The sequence below is a fragment of the Cucurbita moschata genome, unplaced genomic scaffold, assembly GCF_002738365.1.
Source record: "Cucurbita moschata cultivar Rifu unplaced genomic scaffold, Cmos_1.0 Cmo_Scf00001, whole genome shotgun sequence".
Taxonomy (NCBI): Eukaryota; Viridiplantae; Streptophyta; class Magnoliopsida; order Cucurbitales; family Cucurbitaceae; genus Cucurbita; species Cucurbita moschata.
In genome coordinates, this window is record NW_019268517.1 from 9,941,196 (window position 1) to 9,957,083 (window position 15,888).

Sequence of the window (15,888 nt, forward strand, 5' to 3'; positions counted from 1 at the left end):
TTTTTTTTTTTTTTTTTTTTTTTTTTTTTTTTTTTTTTTTTTTTTTTTTTTTTTTTTTTTTTTTTTTTTTTTTTGGACGTTACAAACTGTGCGAACTTTACTATTTTTGGGAGAGGAGCTCTACGAGCTATACTATCTTAGGGATTGGGAAAAGTAGGAAATGATGTTAATGGGAACGCCCTTTTAATGATAAGTTTTTATGTTTTTGGATGTTTAAGTCATTTCCTTCTTATATAAACTAATATCCCGATGAATAATAGGTTGGTGCTCAATTATAAGATTTAAATGAAGTTGTTGCTCTTTCAACCATGGGATGATATGATTTACACATGATCATGGTCAGTCTTAAAGGGAACTCAAGTCCCAATATACCTTTTTCACTCTTCTTTGTGGCTTAGTTGGATCTTTGACAAAGTTCTTTCATTCTTTACCAAACTTCACTTCATGTTCAACTCTACCTTACTTGGTCATCATGTCACTTATGTTCTTTTGCAACTCTAGCTAACTTGCCTACTCTAAACCAAGGTCCTTCAATGGAACACCCTGTCATATTTCATCATCTTAGTCCTTAACTACATGATCCACACCTTCACCAGGATATGTTTGAACCTTGATTGGATCAAAACAACGTTAGAATGCTCATGAAGTAAGTGATATTAGCACTTGTTGGGGGCTACCGTGGAATTATAATACTTACTAGGAACACAACTATGCAAACCAAAACTTATTGGGCATTCATAATGCTTATCAAGGCATAACAAGCAAATACCTTGCCAACCGGGAACTACCGAGTCTCACTGACGCTTCATGATACCATCCCAAGCATCAAATGTCAGGTGTCTTTGCTGCTCACTCATACATGCTTTTCGAGAACTAACTCTTGAGTTATCTTCATATTCAAGACCTGTTGGACATCCATCTATTTGGCTATTGAGGATGAACTTTTCTTTGTCCATGTCGAGACATTTTTGCTCATCGTGTTAAAGCCTAGCCTTATATCGCAACCTTTGACTTTTGGGGAGGGTTGCAATGTTGGCACATCTATACTACCTAATACTATCTTTGGAATCTCATTTTTGAAAGAAGATGCCCAAGACACTTCAAGGCTTGCCCACGCCTTGACACATCAAGAGGTCGACTCACTTAGACCACGAGGCCTAGAGGTGGTAGAGAACCAACATCACGTCTCTGTTAAGAACAGAGAGAAAATTGGAAAGATCAGAAGAATTGGGAGAAATCTCACTTTTTATTGAAGAATGAAATTGACTATTATATAGCGTTACAGAATACACGGAAAACAAGTCTAGTCTTGTATTTGTTGACTTCCCCATTTTTATTGAATTTCGTCTTATAAATCCATTTTACTCCAACCTTCTTTTCGCCCTTGGGTAACTTCATTAATTCCCATGTGTCATTTCTGTTTATTGCTTCTATTTCCTTATCCATGGCTTGCCTCCATTTCTCACTCTTTAATGTGTCTTCAAAGTTTTCAGGATCAATAGTGGTAGACATGGCCAAGTGAGCTTTATTATCTTTTTCAGAAAGATCTTCTCCTGTTGCATAGTCTCTCATCCAGACTGGTGGTCTCCTATTCCTCCCCTTATTCGAGCTAGGATAGCTTGCTTCAACCAAAGAGCCAAAGGAAATATTTTCCTCTGCAGCTTTTATATCAGATTCGCTCCCTTCTTCATTTTCTTCACACACATCTGCTGCCTTTTTGTAACGCCCTTAATTTTCTCTACCATAATTAGTGACGTTACCTTATACTCGTCTAATCACAGGACAAGAGTTACGTGAGAGTCTCAATAACGATAATGCATTCATCAATATAAGCAGTTCATACCTAGGAAAAGAATTACGACAACCTAGCTTAGAAGAAATCAACAAAGAACCAGAGGAAACAATCGCAAAACTATGAACCCAAAAGAATCCAACAAGGCGCCTATACGACACTACAGACTCTTCTCAAGATTTTCATGGCCCTTCGCATCATCCATCGTTAGCCATACATGGGAGCCTTGCCCTTACCTGAAAATATGGGTAGCACGTGGCTTGAGTATTATATAAGATACCCAGTAAGTCGCCCCACTGTTGGGGTTAAGCATATATTCATACATCCAGATACAAGCAGTCGCACACGATACACATACATGACGCACACAACACACATACATGTCGTACAGAATACCCATACATATCGCACATAATAGCCATACCTGTAGCACATAATAACCATACATAACGCACATAATCACCATACATGTCGTAATAACCATACATGTCGCACATAATAACCATACATGCCGCACAGTGTTAGAAGCACGAAGTTGAGAGAGGGGTCTGTCTTCCATTCCTTTCCATGGCCTTAGGCCCTTGCTTTGTCCAGGCGGGGGTGGATGCATGGTAATTTCCCACACATGGCCCACATGTGTGACTGTGGGCCCACCAGGCGAGCTCGCAAGCGAACTCCTTAGGCCTGGCTTGGTCAGGTATGTATGACATACAATACCGGACGCCACGGACAAAGGAGGGCTTGCATGATATCGTGGCGAACACAATATCGAATATACGCATCCGTACCATCAGTAGCATAACGGGGGAGTGCCCCAGGTACATAACCATAGCGTGCATGAGGTTTTTAAGGTTTGCCTCCATGGCATTATACATACAACGTTCCATCCCCTCACCGCATTACGTAGCATAACCGGGTCCACATTGAGCAAGCATATCATAGCATACTAGTCATCTCATTCATGGCATGCGGGGTTCTCATTACAATCATAACATGTCAATCAAGCTCATCATACATACAGGGCAGCACACTGTGTGACAACATCATATTCATAAACATGACATACATAGCAATTCACTACAAGAATCACATACATAAACATAGCATGCATAGCATTTCAATGCAAGAAACATCCAACCTAGCATACAGCAACAACATATGGTGCATGCAAGGGCCACAGGGCATGCACCAACATGCATACATAACTAACGCCAACAGTAAGATTACTTACCTCCTTGGCCTTGGCAAAGTCACCCACAATGCTAACTCCAGCGCCCAACTACCTCCTATAAGATAACATGATACACTTAGAGCGCTTTCACAACTATCCCTCGTGCCTAGCTACCAAGATATGTCCCTATCGCAAGCTATTTGTCAAAATGGGGTTATACTGACCTCAGATGGTTGAAACAAGGGTGGGAATAGCTCCAGAAGGGTCGAAAACCTAGGAATCGGTATACTATTCGGATGTCGAGCCGCCAAGTCGCACTTAGTCGAGCTGGAGGTTCGCGAAGCTGCCGATGGAGCCGAAACCGATGGCTGCGGCAAACACCGCCGGCACAGGGTTTCTGGCGCGCCTTCGGTTTAGGCCAAAAAGGGAACGAGGCCCCGGGGTGGTGTCTGAACGCGACCTGTGAAGGGCGGGCTGCACGTTGGCCGAGACGTCTCGCGGAATGCCGATGGTCGACCCACGCCTGCCGCTGCATCTTCCTCGTCCGAAGGTCCAGACGGTCCTAATCGCAGAGCTTGGCTACTATCGACGGTGGATGCGCTGTCGTTCGTCCGTTCTCCGGTGGCGCATCTACTTCCTCTTGCCTCGAAACACACTAGCGCCCCCTTCTCCCTAAAGGTGGCGGCCACTCCTAGGGTTTACGAGAGCCTGAGTGCATCCCACCGAAAATCATGAGATTTTCGGCGGCCTTTTTTTTTTTTTTCTCTCTCTCTCTCTCCTCTCTTCTCGGAAGGTGTATCGTTACACTCCTCTTGATCGCCCCATTCCAGATCACACATAATGGATTCTTCATAGGTCTTATCCCAATCCAAACTCTTATCTTCCTTGAATACAACATCCCTACTTATTATGATCCTTTGCGAAGTTGGATCATAGAGTCTGAAAGCTTTCGACTTTTCACTAACTCTCAGCAAAACACAACTTGAACTCTTATCATCCAACTTAGTTCTTTTACTGTCACGCACATGAACATGAGAGATACATCCAAAAACTCTAAAATGCTCAACTGAAGGTTTGACTCCACTCCAAGCTTCTTCTGGAGTTTTATTTTTTACGGCCAATGTTGGACTTCGATTCAGTACATGCACAGTCCAGTTGACTGCTTCAAGCCAGAAACTTTTCGGAATTTTCTTTTATGAAATCATACTACGAACCATATTCATAATAGTTCTATTTTTTCGTTCCGTAACTCCGTTCTGCTGTGGTGTGTATGCAGCTGTCAGTTGTCTTTGTATACCATTTACATCACAAAAATTGGTGAATTCTTGTAATGTAAACTCTCCTCGATCAGTTCGTAAGGCTTTAATAAATGAGTTTGTTTCCTTCTCAACATGAATCTTAAAGGTTTTAAATTAAGCAAAGGCTTCTAATTTTTTTATAAAGAAATAAACCCATGTTTTTTCCATTAAAGTCATCTGTGAAAGTAATCAAGTACCTTTTCTTGCTGTTTGAAATGGGTTTGATCGGTCCACAAATATCAGCATGCACCAATTGGAGAATTTTTGAAGCTCGCCATGTGCTCCTTTTTGGAAACGAGTGCTTTTGTTGCTTACCCACCAGACAATTTTTACACAGTCTCAATGGAGACTTGAGTTGTGGTAAACCATCCACCATCTTCTTTTGCTGAAGAGTCTTTAATCCCTTAAAGCCCAAATGTCCATATCTACATGTCAAAGTTGCTCAATATCTTCTGTGATTGTATTGAAACAAGTAGATGCTACAAGCTGAGATATAGCATGCAGTACGAACATTCGATTCGAAGACATCTTTGTCTCCATGATTAAGCCTCTCTTAGGATGAAACACTTTGCACGTTCCATTTTGAAACAAAATGGTAAGCCCCTTTGCTTGCAATTTCCCAATACTCAACAAATTGTTCTTCAGCTCTGGCACATAGAACACTCCTATGATTATCAGTATGATTCCATTCACTTGCAGTTGTACATTACCCTTTCTTGTTACAACCATGCTTGAGTTGTTGCCCAGCTTCACTAAATCTCTGAAACTTCCATCAAAATCTGAAAAATATTCATTCTTCCCACACATATGATTGCTACATCCCGAGTCAAGGAACCACATATCTTCTCTATTGGCCTTATTCATATTCGTGTAAGCCATCAACAACATCTCTTCTTGAGTCTCTACATAATTTGCCTCCTTCTCCTTGCTTCGACATTCCCATTGAAAATGTCCTAGCTTGTGACAATTATAGCACTCCACTATGGCCCTATTGAAGGTTTGTCTGCCTCGTCCCCTTCCTCTACCTCTAAAATTTCCACGACCTTGACCCCTTTCTCTAGATTGTTCACCATGAGTGATCTTCAAAGCGTGTTCTTCTTCAACATGAGAACTCATGCGTTGTTCATGCACAAGCAGGCTGCTTTGCAACTCATCAATGGTTAAGATGGTTGTATCCTTGGACTCCTCAATGGAACACACATTATAATCAAACTTGAGAGTCATAGATCTCAGAATCCTTTCAACTACTTCAACATCTCCTTTGTTCTCACCATTTAGTTTCATCTTGTTGGCTATGCTAAGGGTCCGAGCAAATACTCATTCACAAATTCTCCTACCTTCATGTGAAGCATTTCAAACTCCTTTCGAAGAGCTTGCAAATGTGCACGCTTTACCCATGTCGAACCTTGATATTTCTGCTTCATAGAATCCCATATGTTCTTTGTTGTATCTTTGTTGAGGATTGTCTCCAATATCGAACGATCTAATGCTTGAAATAGATAATTCTTTGCTTTCAAATCTTTCAACTTCTGATCTTCAATGTTCTTCTGGGCATCTGTGAAAACGATGTCTTCTGTTGCTGTAGGAATCTCATTCTCCACCAAACCCCAGTACTCTTTTTAACGCAAAAAAGTTTTCCATGAGCATCGCCCAATGATCATAGTACCCATCAAATTTTGAAATTGCAGGCTGCACAAATGAACTCTCTATCAACATACTTTTATTATGATACACGTAGAAGACTGCTGCTTCTAGTTTTAACTTGGCTAAGTTTAGGGCATAACTCTGATACCAAATGTTAAGAATAGAGAGGAAACTGGAAAGATCAGTTGAATTGGGAGAAATCTCACTTTCTATTGAAGAATGAAATTGGCTATTATATAGCGTTTCAGAATACAAGGAAATCTAAATCATATCTAATTCAAATAACTAAATCAAACCTAACCGTCTCCCCGCACATTCTAAGTCATATTTGATATGATACCCATGCACATCAAAATGGTGAGGAGTCATGCAATTGTGGAACGTTTGTCTAGTGTTCGATAGATGCCAATTTTAGTGAGCTTACATCTTTTACTTACTTAATTCCAGAGTCACTTGTCAAAACTCGCGACAAAAGAGGTCTCATCTGGCCCTCATTGAGTTTGTCTCCAACGACCATGACAACATTGTTGCTTATGTTCTTCTTCGTACCCTAGCTTGACAATTTTGCACACTCTTCTTGGTGTGTTAGATGATGTACCGTCATTCTCGGTTACATCATGACACTTCTCTTTCTCGGCCCTTAATATAGCCCGACAGGTAACACTCATGTGCCACCACTATTCTTGTCTGCAACATGGGAGTCGCAACATACGCTCTTCTTAGTATGGTTATGACACTCTTCACCACCTTAATTAGTAATCGTCCCCGATGACTTCTTTGGAGGCACAATCTACCTAAATGAATTGTTACATATATATTTTTGTTTTTAAGCTTTCTTAGGCTATTTGACTATACTATCAGTTTTATATTGCTCGGCCTCAAGCATGTATAGGGAGAATAGGGTAATGAGCATTGGATTCAAGGCGCATATGATCGCTATTGCTTTAGCATGTACGAATAGCTTAATAAATTGAAGAGGAACATTTAACGTGGCCTAAACTTTTAATAGGCATCAGTTGACTGGGCCATTCTTAGAAATTTGATGTGCTAAATGATTGGGTTTGGAGAGCCGAATCTCTGAGTTCAATAGCTGATTTCTTGAACTATGCCAGGAAGAAAGTTTCATTTTTAGAAATTTGATTTCTTGCTGATCAGAGAATTTATTTTTATACATCACATTTGGGTGCATGTTTTTAGGTAGTTTTTCAATTATTATTTAGAAGGGTTACCTTGCCTTCATGGAGTTATGAATGTGATCATGTATTGTCTGTGCATGAAGTATGATTATCAACCTGTTTGTAGGTGTAAAAATAAAAGGTTAGATCGGTTGATGTTGGAAGAATTTGCTGGAGCTTTTAAGCATCGTCATCTACCTCCCCAATCCCATCTCCACACCGTTATTAATCTGAATCAAGGTGAGGTGTACCTGCATTTTCTATTTTTGTCTCCTTGAGACTGCAAGTTGGCGACCCTTGCGTGCCTGTTTTTTTAATATCACCAAAAGCTTACCAAACCCAAACCGGTTGCATGTGCGGTCCCTTCAGCCACTTTTTGTTCACATGTAAGTCTATTCGTTTGCCTCACTTTTGGAGATATGTAACATGAAAAAGGATGGTTTCTGCTTGTCAAAGAACTTTATTTTAATATTTACATATTTTACCTGGGTGTTTGAATGTTTCTCCCCGTGCTTCACCGTCTGAAATCAATTCTGTGCGAGTTTCAAAATAAGATTACAGACTGTGGTTATACAAGGAGTTAAGCTCTAATTTAAACGGTCAACCAGTGCAATTCATTAAATGATGATCATGTGAGCAGGTGAAAGCATGGCCATTCTATCCTGCACCATTTGAGATCAAAGGTCCATTATGCTAGCGGTGGGTTTGGGGCCGTTGTAGGTAAGTTGCCTTGTACTAAGTGTGAAAACATTTCCACCACTTCAGGGGAAAAGCAGCGACATACGACTTTTGAGGTTATACTTCTCTACATCATTTCTAGTACTATCTACTATGGTTTATGGTTTACTGCTACATTAAGCTGATGGAATTTAATTATAACAGACCTGAAGATATGTGAATATTTGCATCCTGATCCAAATAAGGACTGGCTTCACATCCTACCATTTGAAAAAGCAGTTATGTCATATACTAAATCAATAGGCCATATGTTATAATCTTTCATATGTCATTGATAAGCTTGTGGGCAATATGATGACAAATTGAAGAAAACCAAGGGCATCCCTGCAGAATCCCTTTTGCATTATTTGGGAGGTGTGGGATCTGATTCCCATTTCATTTCGCATGGAGATGAAAACATGGTCAACTCAGGTTTTGCTGTTCAACTCGCAGGGGTTTCTCAATCAGTTCAAGAGATGGACAGGCTAACCAAGAAATTAATGCCACTTTTTTCCTCTCACGCTGGAGCCAGCAAATAGGATTGGTGTTTGGTGTGAATTGCCCTTTAAAAATGGCACCCCCTACACTACATGTGCGTTGCAGAAGGGACCGACACTTGTCCACTGCTTTTTTGTCACCTGAGAATTGCAAGGCCTAAGTTTAAGTTTTAAGAACATTTTTAGAGATGCAAAGCATTATTTACCTTTGTATTCTACAACGACAAGCCTGTTTTAGATTCAATTCAAATTCACATTCATTGTATAGTCAAATAAGGCAACCCCCAAGGAATTTTACTCAATTGGCATATGTAATGCTTCAACAAAAACAGAACAATAATCTGAGATGTGAAAAGCTTATAATCTGAAATTTTCAACGCAACAAATTATACGAGCATATGTAATTGATATTCTTCATGTTCCATTATCCAGCCGACACAATCAAGAACCAAAAAGTAAAAGCAAATCATAATTGACGATGATATTATGGCCCAAGCCTTAATTCTACATTAATGAGAAATGATTAAGGCTAAATCACCCAACTGCATTGCCAGAGACTGGCAACTGATTGTCCCAAGCAACTCACATTCTTCATTCATCATGGTCAGCAACGTCTTCGTCTTCATAGTAATCATCGTCTTCAGCCGTAGCATCTTGGTATTGCTGATACTCAGAAACCAGATCATTCATGTTACTTTCAGCTTCAGTGAACTCCATCTCATCCATACCCTCACCAGTGTACCAATGCAAGAAAGCCTTCCTCCTAAACATAGCTGTAAACTGCTCACTTACACGGCGGAACATCTCCTGGATCGATGTTGAATTACCAATGAAAGTGGACGCCATTTTCAACCCAGTTGGAGGAATGTCACAGACTGTAGATTTCACATTGTTGGGGATCCATTCAACAAAGTATGAAGAGTTCTTGTTCTGGACATTGATCATCTGTTCATCAACTTCCTTGGTGCTCATCTTACCCCTAAACATAGCAGAGGCAGTAAGATAGCGACCATGTCGAGGATCAGCAGCACACATCATGTTCTTTGCATCCCACATTTGCTGAGTGAGCTCAGGCACTGTAAGAGCTCTGTATTGTTGGGATCCACGGGATGTGAGGGGAGCAAACCCAACCATGAAAAAGTGGAGACGAGGGAATGGAATAAGATTGACCGCAAGCTTTCTGAGATCTGAGTTGAGCTGTCCAGGGAATCGCAAACAGCAGGTAACACCAGACATCGTAGCAGAAATGAGATGGTTAAGATCACCGACTGCCCAAGAACAAAAGAAACCATTATTAGATAACGATCTAAAAGAATAAAGAGAAAGTGTAAGATCTATGATTGAAGAGACATACAGCTTGGGGTGGAGAGCTTGAGGGTACGGAAGCAAATATCGTAGAGAGCTTCGTTGTCAAGTACCATACACTCGTCGGCGTTTTCAACAAGTTGATGAACAGAGAGGGTTGCGTTGTAAGGCTCAACAACAGTATCAGAAACTTTAGGGGATGGGAAAACAGAGAAGGTAAGCATCATTCTATCAGGGTATTCCTCCCTGATCTTGGAAATCAGAAGGGTTCCCATTCCAGATCCAGTCCCTCCTCCCAAAGAATGACACACCTGAAACCCTACAAATCGGATCCAAACCATCTTAAGCTACAAAACACATACACGAACCTTAAAAGAGGGGAGAAAAGTAAAAGTACCTTGCAAACAGTCACAGTTCTCAGCCTCCTTGCGAACGACATCAAGGACGGAATCAATAAGCTCTGCACCTTCGGTATAATGTCCTTTAGCCCAGTTATTACCGGCACCAGACTGACCAAAAACGAAGTTATCAGGCCTGAAAACCTGACCGTAAGGTCCAGATCTGATACTATCCATAACACCAGGCTCAAGATCCATAAGCACCGCGCGAGGAACAAATCTCCCGCAACTAGCTTCATTATAGTAAACATTAATCCGGTCAAGTTGTAGATCGGAAGTACCATTGTACTTACCAATGGAATCGATTCCATGCTCAGCACAAACGACCTCCCAGAACTTGGCACCGATCTGGTTGCCGCATTGGCCTCCTTGGATGTGAAGAATCTCACGCATATTGACGAGAAACGGAGGCTGAAAACTGAGAATCGAGAGAAAAAGGTTCAGGAAACCCTAGAAATCGTGGGAGGAGGAGGAAATGGGAGAGAGAGATGAAATTAAAAGGTAAAGTGGGGACGGTGGATCTTTATAGAAATAAAAGGAAATAACGGTTAAAAAATTTTATTGAAGGGAATTTAAAAGAAATGAGCGGGAAAAAGTGCGGGTAAAGACAGCCACGTGCACTAACGGCGTTTGGTAAAAGTAACGGTCTGCCGTTACGCCGTTGGCTTGTCTTTAAATTTTGAGAGAAAAAAAATATATATCTGGAAACAGCTGGAATCCACCAAAGCCAATGAGACTCCTTTTATAAAAAAGAAAAAATATATATATTATTTAAATTTAGAATAATTGAGAGACAAAAATAGGTAATATTTTAAAGGCGCGCCTCGCTGCCCGCTGCCCCACACCTTTTTTCAACTTGATTTTGTGGTGGACAATTTTTTTTTTTTTTTTTCATTTTTTAAAAAATTAATAATATAAATAGGATTTTTTCTAATAATAAAAACAAAAACAATCACTTCTAACAAACTTTGTTTATAAAATAAACAAAATTACGAAATTAACGCAACGGTAAATCTGGTTGGAGAATTGTTCTTCAATAAATAAATTAATTAATTAATTAATTAATTAATTTACTGTGATGAGGTTATGAATATTTAAAATTATGAATTATTAAAAAAATTATTAACGTTAGATTTGCATAAACTATATTTTATTAGTAGATCTATGTCTAATATAAAACGTTAATTTTATAATTAATAAGTTTATTTTGGTTTTCTTATTTTATTTTGAGATAAATTGTTGATTCATACTGGGAAAGTGTGGGAGATCTAAATTCAATTATTTGTTTAATGATTTTAGTTATCAAATATTGTAATCCTTCATTTTTTTTTCTTTTTTGTTCATAAACTTTTTAATTATGTATCTACGATCCTTAAACAAAAAATTATATGTCCACCTGAACGGAAAACTTTTAATTTTATATCTAATAAATTTATAAATTTTTAATTAAACTTTCAGTAAAACTGAATATATCATTCATTTTAGATCCATTTAAGAATTAGATACAAAAAATAAACATTTTTAAAGCGGAATATTTTAGAATATTCAAAGACCGAAATAATGTAAAATAGATTAGTAATTGTTGGAATGTTGAATATCAAGATCGCAGCAGTACCCATCAGCCATCAAAAATCAAGGCCAGCTAACTAAAATGGTAGCAAAACCCATGAGCAATTAAAAAACACAGCCAGCTTCTTCAAGTGGCAGCAAGAACAATTGGCCATCCAACAGCACGGCAGCTTCATGTGGCTATCCGGTGGGTGGGAGAAGAATAGATTCTGGCCAAAAAAGTCAAGTTTCAATCACAAATGGCAACAAATCCAATCAGTCACCAACCGGCGAAAAGCTGAAAGATGATATCTGAAATCAAACCTATCCTTGAACTATACACTATGATAGCAACGCAGTTGAATCTCTGAAATCACTAATCGCATCAATTCCATGTAGGAACTTACAGATAGATAACGCAGTTTTCCATTAACATCATTGATCCAAGGGCTGCATTAGTATAATCAGATAACCAAGCAAGCAAACAATCCCAAATCTCACAGAAATTAACTAAAACCGAGAGAGAAACGAATCAATCAGCCAAAATTACAGAAGATGAAGAAGACAATAAACAGATCTCAGAGACTATTCGTTTATCTTCAATTCCTAAAAGGAAATTGCAGATAGATAACGCAGATTTAAAATCACATCATCGATCCAGACGCGAAGTTAGAACAGAAAAACGCCTGATCTACAAAATGGAAAACTAATGACTCTTTCAATAAACAAAAGCATTTCAGGAACACTATTCCCCATGAGTTTCTTCACGATAAATCAAAGTGCAAGGATAACAATAAGAGTGTTTCATCATCAATGCTGCCGGACAAGATAAGATTAACGGCGAAGCGAAAAGTAAAATACAGAGTAGGAGAAGCATAAATAACTTATAAGCAAGAGAGAACCAGCTAATCGGAACAAAAAAACAACGCCGCCGCCGCCGACAACGAAGCGAGTATGTAGAGAGAAGGGCGACGGGCTGCGTGGGTAAAGGAAGCGAACCCTAAATCCTTTCTCTGAAGAGATTTATTAGTGATAGATTGATGAAGAAAGCATTACATAAGGTTCACCCACAGGGTTAGGGGTGTAATTTACTCCTCAGGGTTTAGCTCTTTATTTAATTACCTTTTTAAAAATAATATTATTTAGATTTTAAAAAATAAAATATTATACATTTATGACCAATTTACAATGTCTTTGTCCCTGACGTTCCTCACCAAGTGGATTGCCCAATGTCATTTTTTAGCTAACGATACCTTAATCCCGAAGTCTTCAAAGTATCTTTTTTATAGGCGCCTCGAGATGTATCGAGAGTTCGCTCCTTATAGATCCCACTCAGTCTATAAACAACGTGTTTATGATCATTGTAACATTCAAATAAATGGGTAAGACATGAATGAATTGATATCACATTCAAATAAGAGTGATCTTTTTAAAAGAATTAAAAGTTACTGTCTATACCAATAAAGTGCATTTTATAGGAGGAACTCTATAGTTAAGTATATTTCGATAGGACTAATTCTATATTGAATGACCTCGTGGTCCCGACATTCTTAGTATTCCCTACGACATGGTCACTTTACTTACTTATTGCTTCTTAGAGTGAAGATTATCTCCACAGACAATAACAAAGTTTGTCCGTTGGTCTAAGTAAAATGTCACCGTAAATGAAAGATGTATAAATGAATCGAGATCATATTCGAATGAGTGTAATCAAACGGTCCAAAAAGATTAGCACTGGGTGATTGGGAAGGATATAAACACGAACTAAGATTACTGGATTACTCTGATCTTCTCTTATCAGTTTCTGTTCTTTAATCCAAAGATTTTTTCAGAACATGATTGATCTGTAATCTTCAAAGAACACGAACAGGAAGCTAAAATCAAGAGCAAACAAACATATTACCAGTTGACGATCGATTACATACAACGAATGAAACTATGAAATGCTTCAACAATACACAATAATTTACAGGAATCTCTGTCACTTTCTATACTGAAATCAGCCAGAGAGAAGCTTAATGATGATGGTGATGATGTTGAAAAGAATGAGTGGAAGTCTCAAGAACTGGCAAGCATGGATGAGTCCTATTACCTGCGCTTTGAGCGAGTTTCTTCCTTCTCTCGGCATATCCGCCAACGTCCATCCTCTCCGAGCAAGGAATCGATCCTCGTTTAGAATTGCGAAGGCGTTTGCGAACAGCAGAAGCCCTTCCAAAAAAGTCCAGAATAGCATATCTGCGTGTTCGAAAACGGTGAAGACTTTGAATCTTTACGGATTTGGAATCCAGAAATGAAATCGAAACTGAAGATGATCGAATAGAGCTTCTTGTTTTTCTCACCTTTCGTTCGACGATTTTCTGAGCAAGCGATTGGTGTTTGTTTCAGGTCTTGAGAATAGAATGGAATTGGAGGCGATGATCGCTTTAATCGAGCGGTTGACTGAGATTATGAGATGAACAAGTGAAATTATAGCCGTCGGATGATCGCTTCGACAGTTTTCTATTATATTTAACGAGAAAAAGACAGCCAACTCGGCAGTAACTTCGTCTTGGGGTTTTGGGTTTGAAGATAAAAGTATGGATAAACCCTAAAATTGAAGCATCCATGGCTTCATTTCAGCTTCTTCCTGCAACCTTTTCTCTTCCACATCTTCAATTTTCCCGTTTTCTTCATTTCTATCCATCAATTTTCAGAGAGAAAACTCTGATTTTCAACTCGCGTTATTTGCAGAGTTCGTGTAAATCTCTGAAACTCAGCCCACCAGGTGCTTCAAATGCCGACGGGAATGAGGATACTGGAACGCCCACCCCCACTCGCCGAGGGAGAAAAAAAGGGACTAAATCTCCATCGTCTTCTACAAAGCGTAGTAGGAAAACCCTCATCGAAGACGAACCCACACAAGTGAACCTATTTGATCAAATGTCGGTAGACGAAGACGAGGCAATCGATTCAATAGCAGAAAATTACGACGATGGAATGGACTTCCCATACGAAGATCCGCCATTGATCTGCTGCTTCGGCGCGGCTCAGAAAGAATTTGTGCCGTCAATTCGCGTACACGATAACCAGATGCATCCAGATAAGTACTCGGAGTGGAAAATGCTCCAATGGGACCCGCCGGAGTTCGCTAGGGCACCGGGGGGATCGCCGTCGAATGTGGCTATATCTCACGTCAGGCTCGGCGGACGAGCTGCGTTTATGGGGAAAGTTGGGAAGGATGATTTTGGGGACGAGCTGGTGTTGATGATGAACAAAGAGAAGGTACAGACTCGAGGTGTGAAGTTTGATTTGAATTCTAGAACGGCTTGTACTTACATGAAGATCAAATTTGATGATGGAAAGTTGAAGATGGAAACGGTGAAGGAATCAGCTGAGGATTCTCTGGTTAGCTCTGAACTGAACCTTGCAGTGCTCAAAGAGGTAAATACCCAGCGGCCATTCACTTCAAACTGGTTGTTTCATGGAAGAAGATAAATTTTGTTTGTTTCACTGCAGGCTAGGATATTCCATTTCAATTCAGAAGCATTGTTATCCACTACAATGGAAGCAACGCTGTTCAAGGCAATCCAATTGTCCAAGAAGTTCGGAGGGCTCATCTTCTTCGATTTAAATTTGTCGCTACCTTTGTGGAGATCGCGCGACAAAACTCGAAAATACATCGAGAAAGCCTGGAATCAAGCTGACATTATCGAGGTTTCAAGGCAAGAATTGGAGTTTCTGTTAGATGAAGAATACTATGAAAAGAAAAGAAATTACAGGCCTCAATACTATGCTCAAACTATTGAACAAACCAAGAATCGTCGAGACCATTACCATTACTCACCGGAGGAGATATCGCCGTTGTGGCATGATCATCTCAAGTTGTTGCTCGTAACAGATGGAACATTGCGGATTCATTACTATTCTCCTTCGTTTCACGGCGTGGTGATCGGAACAGAAGATGTGCTCATAACACCATTCACCTGTGACAGGACTGGTTCTGGTGATGCTCTTGTGGCTGGGATCATGAGAAAGCTTACTACTTTCCCGGAGATGTTCGAAAGCCAAGATGTTCTGGAACGGCAGCTTCGATTCGCAATCGCAGCAGGGATCATCTCTCAATGGACAATTGGTGCAGTCAGGGGATTTCCTACTGAAAGTGCAACACAGAATCTGAAAGAACAGGTTTATGTTCCATCAATGTGGTAGAGTAGCTGTATTGGGTATGCTTTTTTTCTCAGTTTTGAGTTTATAGAACAACATTCCATTGCTGGACTTGGACTAGACATTAGAGTAAAGGTGTTACCAAAATGAACAAGAAAGGTGAGAATCATGGAAGAAATGACAATTAATTTACCTTTTCT

General features: G+C 39.6%; 3 protein-coding genes, 1 long non-coding RNA gene and 3 other non-coding genes across 7 annotated transcripts; 1 reads left to right on the top strand and 6 right to left on the bottom strand.

Annotated features, from left to right (window-relative positions):
- Window positions 1-8,641: 8,641 nt before the first annotated feature.
- Window positions 8,642-10,519, bottom strand: LOC111443632 (tubulin beta chain-like). Its single transcript, XM_023081541.1, has 3 exons — window positions 9,997-10,519; window positions 9,649-9,918; window positions 8,642-9,562 (listed from the first exon to the last, which is right to left on the bottom strand). The coding sequence occupies exons 1-3, from the start codon at window positions 10,388-10,390 to the stop codon at window positions 8,886-8,888; spliced, it is 1,341 nt and encodes a 446-aa protein (XP_022937309.1). The 5' UTR covers window positions 10,391-10,519; the 3' UTR covers window positions 8,642-8,885.
- Window positions 10,520-11,515: 996 nt separating this feature from the next.
- LOC111442609 lies at window positions 11,516-12,615 on the bottom strand. Its single transcript, XR_002710329.1, has 2 exons — window positions 11,870-12,615; window positions 11,516-11,775 (listed from the first exon to the last, which is right to left on the bottom strand). It is a non-coding gene; the product is annotated as an uncharacterized LOC111442609 (long non-coding RNA).
- Window positions 11,904-11,993, bottom strand: LOC111454663. Its single transcript, XR_002712474.1, has one exon. It is a non-coding gene; the product is annotated as a small nucleolar RNA snoR27 (small nucleolar RNA).
- Window positions 12,116-12,207, bottom strand: LOC111454658. The gene has a single exon (XR_002712472.1). It is a non-coding gene; the product is annotated as a small nucleolar RNA snoR27 (small nucleolar RNA).
- LOC111454652 lies at window positions 12,275-12,365 on the bottom strand. The gene has a single exon (XR_002712471.1). It is a non-coding gene; the product is annotated as a small nucleolar RNA snoR26 (small nucleolar RNA).
- Window positions 12,616-13,404: 789 nt separating the features above from the next.
- On the bottom strand, window positions 13,405-13,976 carry LOC111442599 (immediate early response 3-interacting protein 1-like). Its single transcript, XM_023080035.1, has 2 exons — window positions 13,885-13,976; window positions 13,405-13,780 (listed from the first exon to the last, which is right to left on the bottom strand). Exon 2 carries the CDS (start codon window positions 13,776-13,778, stop codon window positions 13,545-13,547), a length of 234 nt encoding a protein of 77 aa, XP_022935803.1. The 5' UTR covers window positions 13,779-13,780; window positions 13,885-13,976; the 3' UTR covers window positions 13,405-13,544.
- Window positions 13,977-14,070: 94 nt separating this feature from the next.
- LOC111442595 (fructokinase-like 1, chloroplastic) lies at window positions 14,071-15,887 on the top strand. Its single transcript, XM_023080022.1, has 2 exons — window positions 14,071-14,965; window positions 15,041-15,887. The coding sequence occupies exons 1-2, from the start codon at window positions 14,150-14,152 to the stop codon at window positions 15,731-15,733; spliced, it is 1,509 nt and encodes a 502-aa protein (XP_022935790.1). The 5' UTR covers window positions 14,071-14,149; the 3' UTR covers window positions 15,734-15,887.
- Window position 15,888: the final 1 nt, after the last annotated feature.

Bases quoted from the DNA above. Each gene is read 5' to 3' on its own strand.
- LOC111442599 (XM_023080035.1), bottom strand. From the start codon at position 13,778: ATGCTATTCTGGACTTTTTTGGAAGGGCTTCTGCTGTTCGCAAACGCC.
- LOC111442595 (XM_023080022.1), top strand. From the start codon at position 14,150: ATGGCTTCATTTCAGCTTCTTCCTGCAACCTTTTCTCTTCCACATCTT. The intron at 14,966-15,040 runs GTAAATACCCAG...GTTTCACTGCAG, and splicing joins ACCTTGCAGTGCTCAAAGAG to GCTAGGATATTCCATTTCAA.
- LOC111443632 (XM_023081541.1), bottom strand. From the start codon at position 10,390: ATGCGTGAGATTCTTCACATCCAAGGAGGCCAATGCGGCAACCAGATC. The intron at 9,919-9,996 runs GTACTTTTACTT...TCCGATTTGTAG, and splicing joins GAACTGTGACTGTTTGCAAG to GGTTTCAGGTGTGTCATTCT. The intron at 9,563-9,648 runs GTATGTCTCTTC...GTTCTTGGGCAG, and splicing joins CAAGCTCTCCACCCCAAGCT to TCGGTGATCTTAACCATCTC.